Source organism: Cydia splendana, chromosome 19, assembly GCF_910591565.1.
Source record: "Cydia splendana chromosome 19, ilCydSple1.2, whole genome shotgun sequence".
NCBI classification, from domain to species: domain Eukaryota; kingdom Metazoa; phylum Arthropoda; class Insecta; order Lepidoptera; family Tortricidae; genus Cydia; species Cydia splendana.
This window is the reverse complement of record NC_085978.1, coordinates 10719278-10735733: the sequence shown is the minus strand read 5'-3', so window position 1 is coordinate 10735733 and position 16456 is coordinate 10719278. Positions and strand designations below refer to the sequence as shown.

Sequence of the window (16456 nt, the reverse complement as noted above, 5' to 3'; positions counted from 1 at the left end):
TCATAAATGAAATACTATTACTTATTCTGTGCTATAACATCACTACACCTTAGAACAAAGTCCACCGCCGCGTCTGTTTGTCAAAAACTAGTGAACGGATTTTCATGCGGTTTTCACCTATCAATAGAGTGATTCTTGAAGAAGGTTTAGGTGTATAATTTGTTAGGCCGTGCGAAGCTGGGGCGGGTTGCGAGTCCAATAACACAATGATCACAGTGTTTAGTGAGTGGGGTAATGATCACAGTGGTTGATCCCCCTGTGTAGAGAGTAGTATGCATGCTTCACTCGTGTACCTGGTACTCGCGTTCCTCCTCGGAGTCGGAGTAGACGCGGTCGAGCAGAGCAGCGTGTCGCGCGGCTCCTCCTCAGGCGACAGGATGGGCGACCCGAGCCGCTCGTCGTCCGCCTGCACGTCGGGTATGATCACAGTGGTTGATCCCCCTGTGTAGAGAGTAGTATGCACGCAGCACTCGTGTACCTGGTACTCGCGCTCCTCCTCGGAGTCGGAGTAGACGCGGTCGAGCAGCGTGTCGCGCGGCTCCTATTCGGGCGACAGGATGGGCGACAAGAGCCGCTCGTCGTCCGCATGATCACAGTCATTGATCCCCCTGTGTAGAGAGTAGTATGCATGCAGCACTCGTGTACCTGGTACTCGCGCTCCTCCTCGGAGTCGGAGTAGACGCGGTCGAGCAGCGTGTCGCGCGGCTCCTCCTCGGGCGACAGGATGGGCGACCCGAGCCGCTCGTCGTCCGCATGATCACAGTCATTGATCCCCCTGTGTAGAGAGTAGTATGCATGCAGCACTCGTGTACCTGGTACTCGCGCTCCTCCTCGGAGTCGGAGTAGACGCGGTCGAGCAGCGTGTCGCGCGGCTCCTCCTCGGGCGACAGGATGGGCGACAAGAGCCGCTCGTCGTCCGCATGATCACAGTCATTGATCCCCCTGTGTAGAGAGTAGTATGCATGCAGCACTCGTGTACCTGGTACTCGCGCTCCTCCTCGGAGTCGGAGTAGACGCGGTCGAGCAGCGTGTCGCGCGGCTCCTCCTCGGGCGACAGGATGGGCGACCCGAGCCGCTCGTCGTCCGCATGATCACAGTCATTGATCCCCCTGTGTAGAGAGTAGTATGCATGCAGCACTCGTGTACCTGGTACTCGCGCTCCTCCTCGGAGTCGGAGTAGATGCGGTCGAGTAGCGTGTCGCGCGGCTCCTCCTCGGGCGACAGGATGGGCGACCCGAGCCGCTCGTCGTCCGCATGATCACAGTCATTGATCCCCCTGTGTAGAGAGTAGTATGCATGCAGCACTCGTGTACCTGGTACTCGCGCTCCTCCTCGGAGTCGGAGTAGACGCGGTCGAGCAGCAGCGTGTCGCGCGGCTCCTCCTCGGGCGACAGGATGGGCAACCCGAGCCGCTCGTCGTCCGCCTGCACGTCGGGTATGATCACAGTGGTTGATCCCCCTGTGTAGAGAGTAGTATGCATGCAGCACTCGTGTACCTGGTACTCGCGCTCCTCCTCAGAGTCGGAGTAGACGCGGTCGAGCAGCAGCGTGTCGCGCGGCTCCTCCTCGGGCGACAGGATGGGCGACCCGAGCCGCTCGTCGTCCGCATGATCACAGTCATTGATCCCCCTGTGTAGAGAGTAGTATGCATGCAGCACTCGTGTACCTGGTACTCGCGCTCCTCCTCAGAGTCGGAGTAGACGCGGTCGAGCAGCGTGTCGCGCGGCTCCTCCTCGGGCGACAGGATGGGCAACCCGAGCCGCTCGTCGTCCGCCTGCACGTCGGGTATGATCACAGTGGTTGATCCCCCTGTGTAGAGAGTAGTATGCATGCAGCACTCGTGTACCTGGTACTCGCGCTCCTCCTCAGAGTCGGAGTAGACGCGGTCGAGCAGCAGCGTGTCGCGCAGCTCCTCCTCGGGCGACAGGATGGGCGACCCGAGCCGCTCGTCGTCCGCATGATCACAGTCATTGATCCCCCTGTGTAGAGAGTAGTATGCATGCAGCACTCGTGTACCTGGTACTCGCGCTCCTCCTCAGAGTCGGAGTAGACGCGGTCGAGCAGCGTGTCGCGCGGCTCCTCCTCGGGCGACAGGATGGGCGACCCGAGCCGCTCGTCGTCCGCTTGCACGTCGGGTATTGGAGTTTTTTCTAAACACAAACATACCACTGATTAACTGCACAATGAGACCATGTCTGTCTCAATAAGGTTCGTAGCGCGTTTAAGAATAACGCCATTTTTCTTTTACTTTATTTACTCGGAAATTGCAGTCGGTCATAGACGTTACAGACCTATGCTGATGATGATGATAATGAGATGTATATCGAACAATCGAAAATAACATAAAATAAAAGGTTCACTTTTAAGAAAAATACGTTCAAAGAGTCAGATTCCAAATACACAGAAAATTTTAAAAACGATGGTCGTTGCTAAGGGAAATGAACAATAGCGTACCTCGTCTCCTCTGCTTCTCTTCCTCGCTGTCCGAAGACGAAGAATAAACCCTCCGCAGCCGCTCCTTGTTGGACACAACCTTGAACTGGACAAACATTGCGTTTTAATAAGGTGCTCAGTATAACAGCTCGAAGATGCAAGCATATATTTTAAGGGCCCTCGTTAACATTATGTACTAGTTGCATAAATTACTAATTATATGAATACACTTCCATCCGGTAACACTACTGATAGTGTCTGTGAGGAAAGAGAACAGTCGTGGAATGTATTGGGCCCCATACATTCCACGACTCTTCTCTTTCCGCACAGACTCTAGCACTGATGTGCCGTCGGAAAGAGCCAAATTTGCAAAATGTTGTTTATTTCTTATAAAATATTCATGGAACTTGCGAGAACTATTCCAATTTTTGAAAACTTTCCACAACTAGAACAGTAGGTAATACTCACGTTAACCTCCGCCTCGTCGAGCTCCGAGTCGTCGTCGCTGTCGGAGTAGAGGCGCGGCGCGGGCCCTTTGCTCTCCGGCTCCGCCTCCGACGCCGACGACGTTGATGACCGCGACGAAGATGACGATGACGATCTGTCAAGCATATGCTCGTATAAGTTTTATGTCATTTTGGTATGCAATAGTATCTCCACTTAACTGCTGCATAACGTACTACATATTATTTATCTATGTATGAAGCTTGCTGAGATTCCGATCGCATAGAATTCGACCACACTAAGGGTACGTTGCACCAAACCGTCTGTCGCCGTTAAAGCGTTCGCATAATGTTTTTGTATGGGAAATTTCATACTTCACTGCTGTTTGACGTTAATCAGTCTGTTAAATGTGAATTAAATGCCTAGTGCTTACGTACGTTAAATACGCCTCCTGCGTAATTGTTAGTGCTACGTATGTGCAAATTTAGAGGTGGTCGGAGTCTAGTAGGTAAATAATGTAACAACCTGGACGAGCTGCTAGATTGCCGCCGATGGCGCGACAGGTAGGAGCCCTGCGTGCGGGTTCGTGGGCTTGCAGGGAGCTCCTTCTCCTCGTCTGAGTTCTGCACCATCTCCTCCTGTAAATGTACTTTGTGGTAACAAAATAATCTTATGCCAAGTTATTGTTTAATATTAGGATTCTGATCGAAACAAATTTCTATGGATATTATGTCGTGGGCAGAACTTAAACAAACAAATTGTACATTTTCGGGTAGTTTTAACATTTATTGGTTAACCAACCAAATACAAACGCGCCTGGATCTGTCATGATGAACGACCTGACTTTAACCTACATTATTTGATCATGTAATGTTTTCATCTACCCTCAACTGGCTTAAGGAGCCATTTGAGGGTAGATTTTGTTTACTTTTATTTAAATACCTAAAGATACAGAGTATAGAATTGACCATTTCATGATGTGGCAATAATTTCATGAAATGATGGTAGGCGACATCATGAATAGGGTATTTTCCTACTAGTCAAATCAGTTACTTTTTTAGAACAGTCAAAACGATTTGCTAATATGGAATTTATATGAAACATTACATCGCGATGTCACGGTCGACTCACCTACTTTTATATTTCTATCCGATTTATTAAATAGAATTTCTGTTTAAAAATAACTCCTATCTGTGTTTTTCTAATGTTCTGGTGCTTTATTTCATGTGTGGTTAAAATAATTTATTTTAAATTACAGTATAATATCCTAACCTAACCTAGCCATATCATGAAGTGATCAAAGTCTAACATATGTTCTTCAAGGGATTGACATTTATTTCTTAAGCAAGTGACCCAATATGGCGTCGACAGGATGCAAAGTTAATTTAGGCATATAGTACAGCAGCTTTTCTGCCGACATAGAAATGGACATGTGAGTGAGAAAGGATTAAGAGCTTTACTGGCCTGGTCGCTCAACCTCTTAGAAGAATCCTCAGCCATAACAACGGGCGAGAGTATCTTCCGCTTGCGTCGGACGCTCGGCATCGTTGAAATAGGGTCTCTATTGTTTCCCTGTTTTAAGTCATAATATATTGTTTGTCCACATTTTCGTTAGTCATAATTTGGTTTTTCTCAGAAACGCATAACTTTTCAGGATTGCCATAAAACAAACCTAACCTAACCTATCTATAGGATAACCCTACGAAAATCCTGAAATGTTAACGGTTTCAAAATTATGACTAATGACTTTCAATAATTATGTCAAACAAAGGGACCCCATTGAAATAACATGGTTAAATCTGATATTCCCTGTCGCTAATTGGTTTACCTGGTCGCTCAACCTCTTGGAGGAGTCCTCGTCCATGACGACGGGCGAGGGTATCTTGCGCTTGCGGCGGAAGCTCGGCATCTTGGGGATGGCGGCGCGCAGCCCGAGCCCGATGCCCGCCGTGTAGCCGCCCAGCTCCAGCGCGATGTCGCGCGACTCCATTAGAGACTTTATCGAGTCTAGCGTGTCTTCCTTCTTGTTTGAGATGTCCTGAAAGTAGTCGTCAAATATAGAACCTAAGACGTCAATGCCGAATAAACATTCATTACGAAAAAACGTTTGTAATATTCCAATATTAGATTTAAGTGCAATGCTTTCAACACCATTTTCGATTAAATTGCGAAACATGTTGTTAAATTAGCAGCCAAATGGCACAAGCATAAACCACAGCTCTTGCTCACCTTGTTATTGAAACAACAACCTAAATACCTCGTAATAAAGCTCATATTCCATCATCTTACTTGTAACGGTTGCGCGGCATCCTCCTTCTTCGGCGCTTGGCGGGTCTTCCTGCTCTGCTCGTCCCACCACTGCTCGAAGCTCTTGTTCACCTTGTTATTGAAACAACAACCTAAACACCTTGTAATAAAGCTCACATTCCATCATCTTACTTGTAACGGTTGCGCGGCATCCTCCTTCTTCGGCGCTTGGCGGGTCTTCCTGCTCTGCTCGTCCCACCACTGCTCGAAGCTCTTGTTCACCTCGTTATTGAAACAACAACTTAAACACCTTGTAATAAAGCTCACATTCCATCATCTTACTTACTTACATCCTCCTCCTTCGGCGCCTGGCGGGTCTTCCTGCTCTGCTCGTCCCACCACTGCTCGAAGCTCTTGCTCACCTTGTTATTGGAACAACAACCTAAACACCTTGTAATAAAGCTCACATTCCATCATCTTACTTGTAACGGTTGCGCGGCATCCTCCTTCTTCGGCGCCTGGCGGGTCTTCCTGCTCTGCTCGTCCCACCACTGCTCGAAGCTCTTGCTCACCATGTTATTGGAACAACAACCTAAACACCTTGTAATAAAGCTCACATTCCATCATCTTACTTGTAACGGTTGCGCGGCATCCTCCTTCTTCGGCGCCTGGCGGGTCTTCCTGCTCTGCTCGTCCCACCACTGCTCGAAGCTCTTGCTCACCATGTTATTGGAACAACAATCTAAACACCTTGTAATAAAGCTCACATTCCATCATCTTACTTGTAACGGCTGCGCGGCATCCTCCTTCTTCGGCGCCTGGCGGGTCTTCCTGCTCTGCTCGTCCCACCACTGCTCGAAGCTCTTGCTCACCTTGTTATTGGAACAACAACCTAAATACCTCGTAATAAAGCTCATATTCCATCATCTTACTTGTAACGGCTGCGCGGCATCCTCCTTCTTCGGCGCCTGGCGGGTCTTCCTGCTCTGCTCGTCCCACTAGTGCTCGCAGCTCTTGCTCACCTTGTTATTGAAACCAACCTAAACACCTTGTAATAAAGCTCATATTCCATCATCTTACTTGTAACGGCTGCGCGGCATCCTCCTTCTTCGGCGCCTGGCGGGTCTTCCTGCTCTGCTCGTCCCACCACTGCTCGCAGCTCTTGCTCACCTTGTTATTGAAACCAACCTAAACACCTTGTAATAAAGCTCATATTCCATCATCTTACTTGTAACGGCTGCGCGGCATCCTCCTTCTTCGGCGCCTGGCGGGTCTTCCTGCTCTGCTCGTCCCACCACTGCTCGCAGCTCTTGCTCACCTTGTTATTGAAACCAACCTAAACACCTTGTAATAAAGCTCATATTCCATCATCTTACTTGTAACGGTTGCGCGGCATCCTCCTTCTTGGGCGCCTGGCGGGTCTTCCTGCTCTGCTCGTCCCACCACTGCTCGAAGCTCTTGAAGGCGGTGCTCTCGATCATCTTCTTGTTGAAGTCCTTCTTCAGGATTGCCTTCAGCTCCGTGGTGACTCGCTCGATGATGGAGTTTATTGTGGGGAAGTACGGGTTATCTAACTCTTGCTGCAAGGAAAAATAGAAACGACATTTTAGGTACATTATCTATGAAGTGAAGGATAGTCAAAACTTAAACTCTACTACTACGGCTGTTTTGGATAGATTCGTTATTAGTTACCTTTTGTTACTTAACCTTTTGGACGCCAATGACCGATATATCCGCACCGCAGGTCCAACGCCAAAGACGAATTAATCGGTCACAGACCACAGAGCAACATAGTCCCATACGTGCATATGCGTAAAGTTCAATTTCAGTTTTGACAGTTCGGTGACGTGGCGTCCGAGTCACAGCTTTTGTTTGACACGGGGTCGAAAACGTTAAAATGATAAAAAATAAGCGTCGCAAATAGGGTTTCGTGATAAGTATTAATTACTTAAAAATACATTACATATTAGACAATACGATATAATTTAAGGCGTCAAAAAACAATTTTCATAATATCATTTGCGATTAGCTGATTTGCCGAAAGGAAGATAAAAGATATGGGATAAATTAATTTCAAATTAATAATTAGACATTATTTATCGTCCATTAATTGGTAAACCGGCTTCGGTGTACCTGTGCGGGCGGTTGGTCCACGAAGGGCTGGTAGGGCTGCGCTAGCAGCGGGGGGCCGGCGAACGGCGCGCCGTACGGCAGCGGCAGCTCGCCCGCGTAGCCCGGCGGAGGGTAAGCTGTGAATAAACAAAACTATAGTTTATCAATGGCCCCTGCATCCCCGACGGATGATTGTTACAACGCTGTGTCAAGAGCGGTTGAGACGGCCAATGCATTTCCGATTATGGTTATACAAGCCTATCGCTGCACGGCACTTCTTGCCGCGTAACATGTGTGAATTTGTTCTGCCTCTGGAAAGCTGTAATAACACTTGATGACTTCTCTGTCGTGTATCTGGATGTTGATTTATCGTGTATAATTTTGTGAGTCCATCTTCGAGCAACACGGAAGGGAGGCGGCATTCGCACTATTTCCCCTCTGCCGAGGTACAAGATTAGCGCGTCAATCTAATCTAGCGCGGGTAATAAAACTAGTTGCACTTGGATTTTTCACTAGACCGAGTCCAGACGCGCGCGTGAACACTGCTGCACAAAAATGCCTGTTTGCTCGGTTTTTTGTTATAAAAAGAGGTCGGGGACATCAAATTTACAAAAAGAAAGTGTTACATTTCACATGTAATATTTTTTTTACATATCATACGTTTAATTACATTCAAACACAATTATTATATTTTAGTCTCATGTAATTGTTGGATTTATCGATTTTGCTCGCACAGTACAAATTGCGGATCGGTCGAGCGACAAATCCGACTTCTCATCTCTCAGAATACAATAACATACTTCAACGAAAATTTGTTAGTGTGCGTGTTGTGACACTTGTCACTCGTCCGTACACAAAAAGAGATCTAGTTCTATGTACGAGTATTTGTGTCGTCATTACAGATTGGATTTTGTATGCAAGTGTGTGAGAAGTGCGACTGTGTGCACCTTTCCCCCCGCGAAAAATGGCAGAAAGATTTGTACGGTGAGATATCGCTTGGGCCCCTCCCTTCCGATGTGTCGGAAGCCTGTGTTGCTCGAAGGAGTCCATAGATTATTCAAAAATATTCTTTTTTGCCAGGAAAATACTTTAGCAGTTTGTCGGGTAAAATTGAAAATATGTAGTCCGGCCAGTTATCGTTTCATTAGAAAAACGCATAAAATTATAGTCTGAAAAACTAATTTGTCAGTATAAATGGCAGAATTTAACAAATGTAGGCGCTGTCCAATTTCTTTGTCCAATGTGTATTGCATCTAACATTTTGCTTAATGAGAGAGTGAGACGCAATGACATTGGTCAAAGTAATTGTATAGGTGCAATACCACCCTTAGACTAGTTTGTTGTATGGTTAGCTGACCATTAGTGGACTTTACAGCTATACAATAAGGTTTATTGTTAGCAAAGAGAATTTGAAATAGAGAGTTACTGTCATGGTAAATTCTGTAGCTACAGTACATTTTCTGCCATCTTTCGACAGACGATTAAAACTGTTAGAACGCCATTTGACTTTGATCATTATTTTTTCACTGATATGTGTTAACTTGTTAAATATTAATATTAAATATTAATAATACTCGAGAATAGGCTGAAGGTTATGAGGCCATCGCTCGAAAAGATTGCATTGCACCATACCTTTGGCCTATAGTCGAGTAGATGGAGTTAATATTAATACTCGTATTTAATAAGTTTAACACGTATCCGTAAAAGAATAAGGATCAAAGTCAAATGGCGTTCTAACAGTTTTATTTTCTGTCGAAAGATGGCAGTAAATTTACAGTGGCTTCATAATTTACTTTGACAATCCGTCTCTATGCACTCTATTCTCTTTGTTGTTAGTAAACAGTGTGCACGGTACCAGTGGGCGGCCACATGGGGGGCTGGTAGTACTGCGGCTGCGCGGGCGCCGCGGGGTAGAAGTACGCCTCCGCCGGCACCTGCTCCTCGATCTTCGCCTCTGTTGACGACAGCGATGACAGCGACATCTACAACAATAACGTGATGCAAGTAAATCTAAAATTGATCTGCGGTGTCGTTGAAATATGGTATCACTTCAAAGATCTAAAGGATGAAAACATCTCTATTATAATGTTCAAAGGCAAATCTGTTGGCACAGACATTTTTTACACTTGGTTATAATTTTTTAAAGAATAGTGTTAAAAATATATCAAAATCCTAAAGTTTGACCCGCACTGGTACGTTGTGCGTCAGAACAGTAAATATATACATGTCATGGGCTTATGGCTCTACAAATTCTTATTTGGAGAGGCACAATCTTTTGTGCCAGACATTTTTGCGCACATCATGCAAACTGTACGAATGTCACGTGGTCTACTGTCCTTTCAGTGATCGATGTTTGTCAGATATTCCTAATTTCGATAGCGCCAAAACTGATCACCACAATATTAATAAATGTACTACAAATTCACTAGTAATATTATACCTGGTCGTCGTCTAAATTGTCCTGATTCGGAGGCGCGGCGGGGGAACGCCGAGGCTCCTCGCCAGTTAACAACTCGTCTTCTGAGGATGAGATGTCCGAACCGATTTTATCCATCGCTGGAAACTTTTTTCGTTCCGCTTCTCTTGCTCTCTAAAATTGTAATAAAGGTAATAACTCTTTGTTGGAAATAAATAACATACTTAACGATTTCACAGTTAATGCAAGCTTCAGTAGTAGCAGAAATTAAAATAAAGAGTTGTCAATGTCAATACTATTCTTGAGTAAAAGATTTTTGTATATGATCTACAATGATCTATACACCGTTTCTTTAGGCATGTGTCTTTTCAATCATTCGATCAATGTATTATTAAATATTGTATTTATTTTTAATTTCTTATAAATACTAACTTATGGTTAACGTGAACAATGGTTGCTTATTGCAATAAGATAAGATATTGAAAGCTAACTGACCTTTTCGATGGTAGACTTGAGGCATTCGAGGTAGAAGTCCCTCTGCAGGAAAGGGGACGGCGTGGTGGAGAGCGGCTCCGGCTCGGGATCCTTGTTCTGGTTGAATGAAACTATGCTCCCTCGGTCTTCACTGCCGGAACCTAACGAATATATTACGTGAATAAGTTTTTTTACAAAGAGGTTGGGACACTTTCGACTCCCTTAGACTCCTGAAAGTAGGTATAGCCCAATGAGTTGCATTAAAAATCTCGTCAGGTAACTGATTTTAAGTGAGGCTATTTTGTACATATGTAGGTCTGCAAAATATAATCAGCGCATGTCGATAACTTAGTATAGGTTGGGGCACGCGCTGAGCCAGTTAAGATCGCTGTATCGCCGCAGATTAGAGATGATGTCAAGATAACATGATGTATAAAACGCTTAGTTATGATGGAATAAATTAGTCTAACTCTACCAGTCAACGGTACCTTTACTCACTCAACCACGTTCCTCTAAAGTACAGAATTAAATCAAAAGTAGCTTCGCCGCATCGAGGTCAGGCGCGGACAGCAGAAAGTCTTCAATTCTTCTGAGGAAATCCTCTGGGTATAGTGCCCAGGGATAGAAATGACGACGCCAGTCCGCCGCAACCATTCAATATGGATGCTATTCTGTACACAATGAAATAAACAAACCTTCGTCGTCAGATGGCGGTTGAGGTGCATCAAGGTCAGGCACGGGCGGGAGATGGTCGTCTTCTTCTTCTGAGGATATGCCGAGGGATAGAAACGGCGGAGCCAGCCCGCCGCCACCGCCGCCCTTCAGCAGCAATGCTATTCTGTACACACATAAACGAATCAACTGAGAATTTAATCCATTTTCTGTCGCTCCTAACAGGATTTTTTCCTTTCCAGTTGTCTCCAGAGGTAACGATTAAAATTTTGTTCCTACTGGAAATAGCGGACGGGCGGATCCAACGTAGGCAGTTTAAATTCTCATTAGGTACCGTACCTTTTTATCAATGGATTAATTGCCCTTAATTTTTTTAATCAGATACTATGTTCTCTTACAAGTTGCGGAACGACATGTGACACAAACTTTCTATCATTCCTTCTACATACACATTGATTGGTCTATCTGGACCAGTACGGACATGATGATTAAAATCAAAATATTACTTTGCTAATCCGCGAAAAGAAAACGTGCTAGTCAATCAGTGCTAACCCGTTATACTTACTTGCGTATTTTTACATGCAATTAATATTCCCACCCTCCCACCGCAAAAATAAATACGCAAATAAATATAATACACCACCACCAAAATAATAATCCTCGACACGTGTTTCGCCTCTCTACGAGGCATCCTCAGGAGTTGTTGACGGTCTGACGCCCGGCAACGGAATGACCTGTCTAGAATGGTCGGCCATATTTATACCTTGACCACTCCCCCTACTGTGCAAGTGTGAGTGAGATGGAAAAATGACATGACATGACATGATGGTCGTTCTTGTCTACGTGACAGCGTGATAATCGGTATCCGTCACTTTCTATCCCGCGGTGTTAAAAAGTGACAGTTATTTTATCACGTGAATAAAACCATCCATAATACGCCGGCTGCACTCCTTTGTCTTTTTACAAGCTTTTATTTACTTTCACCTGACCGTTGTCTGTTTGTCGGTCTGTAATCAAATCTTGCAAGTTAAATTTGATCTACTTCCCGGTTTCCGATTGAGCTGAAATTTTGCATACATATGTAAGTCGGGTGACAACGCTAATATTGCATATTATAGTGTCATCGAGCTGATCTGATGATGGAAACCGGAGGTGGCCATAGGAACTCTGTGATAAAACAACGAAACCTAATTGTGTTTGGGGTTCTTAGAATTGTCTCGATGAGTATTATTTGCCTGTGGAAAAAAAGTACAGTCGGCGATAAAAGCTTGTACCAAAAATGAATTTTTTGCCGAAAACTTATTACAAGCTTTTATTTACTTTCACCTGTCCCGTTGTCGGTCTGTAATCAAATCTTGCAAGTTAAATTTGACCCACTTCCCGGTTTCCGATTGAGCTGAAATTTTGCATGCATGTATAAATCGTATGACAATGCAATATTATGGTACCATCGAGCTGATCTGATGATGGAGACAGGAGGTGGCCATAGGAACTCTGTGATGAAACAACGCAACCTAATTGTGTTAGGGGTTTTTAGAATTGTCTCGATGAGTATTAGTTGTCTGTCGTAAGAAAAGTACAGTCCGCGATAAAACCTTGTACCAAAAATGAAATTTTTGACAAAAACTTATTTAATAGTGAACAAGTAGTTACCTAGTATCGAGATCAACATTCTTGGGCTCGTCGGCCGGCGGCGGCGGCTTCTCGGGCTCGGCGCCCGTCTCTGCCGGCGGCCGCGGCTCCGGCGCCGGCGCCTCCGCCTCCTATACGCACTTTGGATTTTATTATGACATTAAAGAGCTGGACGTTGTGGACTGGGAATAAAATTGACATTAGAATAGCTCCTACTAGGCATCAGAATGACGTTAGAGTATTGAGAACCTTATGTGCTAAGGATAAAGTAAATGAGATTTTAGTTTTACCTTGCTTATTAATAATAACAACCGATTCGATCTAATATTTTTTTAGTAGACAGAGCTCACAATAGTACATTATTGTCGAGGCTCGGAAGTAGCTACTTGCAGGCTGAGGATTCGTTTTAAACGGACGACCTTGGGAGTCCGTTTAATTGAATCCGAAGCCAGCAAGTAGCCTTCCAGCCGAGTCATATATAGTGCTTTTCTCAAAAATGGTGCAAGAAATATAAATATCATAGAAATATTTTACAAAAGCAACGTTCTTACGTATATATTTTCACAGAAAAAAGTAGAAACAATTGAAAAAATTTGCTTTGCCGCCTTTTTATTTTTTTAATAAAAAAATAGAAATGTATTTTTCTGCCGAAAATACGCCAACCTATTTGAGACAGCTAAATAGTCGCGGTACTAATCATCTGTTTGGCTGTTTAATGGGCCTGTGCCTTCGTTTGATATGGCCATTTCAACTTTTAAAAAGTTTGGAACTCGACAAATAATGGAATTTGTATGCAACATTGCAGTCCCAAAATCGAGACTGCAATGTTTTTAACTTTTTAATTTTTGACTGACCATAAACTACGCGCTTCGCGACCTATTTTTTAAACGGCAAAGTCGACTTTGCCGTCCATTTTTGAGAAAAATAAATATTAACATTAAGAATGAAAAATGTCCGCTAGTCAATAGGGAATATTAGGCAAAGCTCTGCGTAGGTGGCACCTTTGTGGCACATACAGTAAACAAACCACATTGACACATCACACGTCACGTCAATCACATGGCCTACCGCGAAACAAGAAAATCGAAATTTCGTTATCTAATCTCTCTATCAGTCTTGCACATTCGAGCGATAAAGAGGCAGATAACTAAATTTCGATTTACGCGTTTACCGGTAGGCCCTTGTTAACAAACCGCCTGGATGCATCAAATAATGTCATATTTTATTGTCTGTGAAAACTTGTCAAAAAACAGTTTAAGGCACAGTATGTATAAGTTAGTCTATGAATTTACTGAGTCGGTAGTGCTGCACTCTGGCGGCAGAACATTGCAGTAATATCCCCTATTAAAGTGATCACTATGTAGTATTGCTAATTGTGTTTTTGTTTAATTTTAATGCAAATTGTTGTGCGAATTTCATGCAAATCATGCGATGAGATGCGTGCATGCGGCGGCATTTGACAACTTACCTATCATATGCTGGTATATCTTACCTAGTACCATATATACGTATACATAAATACATTGCCATCATAAAATACATGTGCAAAGCGTGTTGCAGGGCGTAAAGTACAACATGTATTTGGAAGAACCATGAAAGAAACGATAATTGTAGTTCGATGTAATAATTTTTTGTACATCCAAATAAATTAACACATCGTTTCTCTCTTGGATCGTCTATTTACAAATTAATTTCGATACGGTTCAGTAAAAACATTGTTGCCTGTTATCTTTATTATAAATAAAAACATACCTGAAGGTGCAATATCGCTTCAAATATTATACTAGTTACACCAACTACCTACAATGTGCTATAAATCTAAGAATGCAATAATTTATTTATTACAATAATAATAATGTATTACACAGTGCCCACATTATCAGTAAATTTTTAGTCTACTCTACAGTGATTATGAGAAATTCTACCCAACACCTTGCTACTGCTATGCTAACACATGACTTGCCACTTTTAATTTTCATTACTTTATAAAATTTATTTTAATTTATCTTTAACATGAAATAATTCCGTGACTAGAAATGCTCGTAAAGGGCCCAAATTGTCTCTATGTATTTAAATTGATTTATTTTACGAGAAACTATCGCGGAGGCCGATGCTAATATCATAATAATTCTAGTCCGATTTTTGTATTTCATTCAACAAACGGCAAAAATGAAATTACGACGACGATGGCGATGGTTTTGTCTTTTTGTAGAATTTAGAATGCAATATATGAAGTATTACGGATATGAAACAACATACGGCTAATTTAATTCTGGAAAGAATTATACAGAACTTCTTTCGCTTATTCAGAGAGCCTTATATATTTTCAGCTTTTTTTGGACTAAAGTAAGAGTCACAATCCTATTCTGGTGGCAAACATATAGAGCTAGCATAACCAATCACTACAATAGAGCAATCACGACAGCGTGTCGTCCAGTGCAAGCATACAGCAGTTGCGGAAAGATGAATATACAGTGCCTTTTGCGGTTTGTTAATCGGTGTCGGTGGCGGGTCAATGACCTTGGGTCGGTCGGGCGCCGGCGCGGGCGAGTCGCGCGCCGCGGCGGGCGTGGCGGGCGCCGCCCACACCGGCGTCGGCGTCGCCGTCACCGCCGCCGCCGCCGCCGCCGCGCAAGGCGTGCCGCCCGCGCCCGAGCGCCGCTCCAACTTACACACACACACAGTTATGTACGGCTCACTGCGACCCAACTGACGACCGGGGCTCTCTTTCACACTTGTATCGTCGTAGCAAGAGAGAAAAAGATAGCAATGTAACCGGTCGTCAGTTCAGTTAGGTTGTGTCTTACTAGCGTCAAGCGAATTTGAACCCTTTATACATTAGTTACATTTTATATTTAAGTGGTAAATATGGCACCGCGCCGTGCACTGAGTGCTCACGTCACGATTTAGATTGCCATTAAAATACAGAATGTAACTACTATATAATAAAGTTCAAATACCATTGACTCTGTAAGATACGCCCCAACTCCAGCTATTTGATGTGAATCATACAATAGAGTTCCCAGATAAATATATATGTACGAGTATATGATAATCCTGATATTTTGTGAGATGGTCTTGACACTTTCGACTCAACTTTAAGATACGGTAAAAAAAATATATAAAATGATCATGTCAGTCAAATCCATTTCTAATCAAAATATTGGAAAATCTAGGCGTCTGATAACCCAAAAATATACTTTAATTCCATGTATCCATGCTGTGATTTTAAAATGTACTGAGACATTGATGACAGACATTATGTAATCCCTTGGTTTGATTATAACCCCAATATGCTTTATTAATGTAGAAATATCAATTTTATGCAATGATGGAGGATGAGATTGATGAGAAATATTAGTAAAAAAATCACACTGTATAAAATCTCATGGGTTTATATGGGCTTAAATTTTTAAGCACAAAAGTATTAGTATAAGTTGATGATAAAAGTTAATGCAAACCAATGATTTATAAATTATAACATACAAAAATATTCCGATGATAAAAAAACGAATGATATGATCAATTGACATTGACAGCAATCTGTGTCAACATTTGTGTCGCTTAACTTCAAACTCGGATAAATCCATTCGACCCTCTCAGCAAATGTCTACCCTATTAGGTACCTTTTCTTAGTACCAAAATCGCATAATCTGACAGATGGATTTACCCGAATTTGAAGTTAAGCGACTCATTTATAGTTTATAACTTATCAAAAAATCATCTTTAAAGTAATAAGATAGAAAAATCAGTTAAAAATTTATAGCGTCTACCCCTATTCTTACCTTTCCTTGCGAGTCCTGTAACAGTGACATTTTGTACCATTAACAAAGATCAACGCGCGGAATTCTTAAAGTGACTCAGTGAGTTATTCAATTGTCCGTACAGCGAATCATTCCGTCACGACGTCATTCCGTAACGAATGTGTAAAACATTCTAATCTAGAATTGTACGTGTTGTTTTTGCCTTGATCTTTGTGTTAATAGGTAGTACAATGGGGATGAAACCAGAAGTTTTTATGCTTTT

General features: G+C 43.3%; 1 protein-coding gene across 1 annotated transcript in view; it reads right to left on the bottom strand.

Moving 5' to 3' along the window:
- LOC134800368 (histone-lysine N-methyltransferase SETD1) overlaps positions 1–16456 on the bottom strand; it is a 32176-nt gene that overhangs the window by 9881 nt on the left and 5839 nt on the right. The window contains exons 9-26 of the mRNA XM_063772868.1: positions 14798–15097; positions 12452–12561; positions 10822–10964; positions 10148–10287; positions 9677–9826; positions 9092–9218; positions 7258–7373; positions 6501–6704; positions 4706–4915; positions 3403–3515; positions 2902–3034; positions 2455–2539; positions 2017–2150; positions 1674–1945; positions 1321–1629; positions 1154–1276; positions 991–1109; positions 646–908 (exon numbers count right to left, since the gene is read on the bottom strand). Coding sequence (XP_063628938.1) covers positions 646–908; positions 991–1109; positions 1154–1276; positions 1321–1629; positions 1674–1945; positions 2017–2150; positions 2455–2539; positions 2902–3034; positions 3403–3515; positions 4706–4915; positions 6501–6704; positions 7258–7373; positions 9092–9218; positions 9677–9826; positions 10148–10287; positions 10822–10964; positions 12452–12561; positions 14798–15097 — 3051 coding nt within the window. The remainder of the gene's footprint in view (positions 1–645; positions 909–990; positions 1110–1153; positions 1277–1320; positions 1630–1673; positions 1946–2016; positions 2151–2454; positions 2540–2901; positions 3035–3402; positions 3516–4705; positions 4916–6500; positions 6705–7257; positions 7374–9091; positions 9219–9676; positions 9827–10147; positions 10288–10821; positions 10965–12451; positions 12562–14797; positions 15098–16456) is intronic.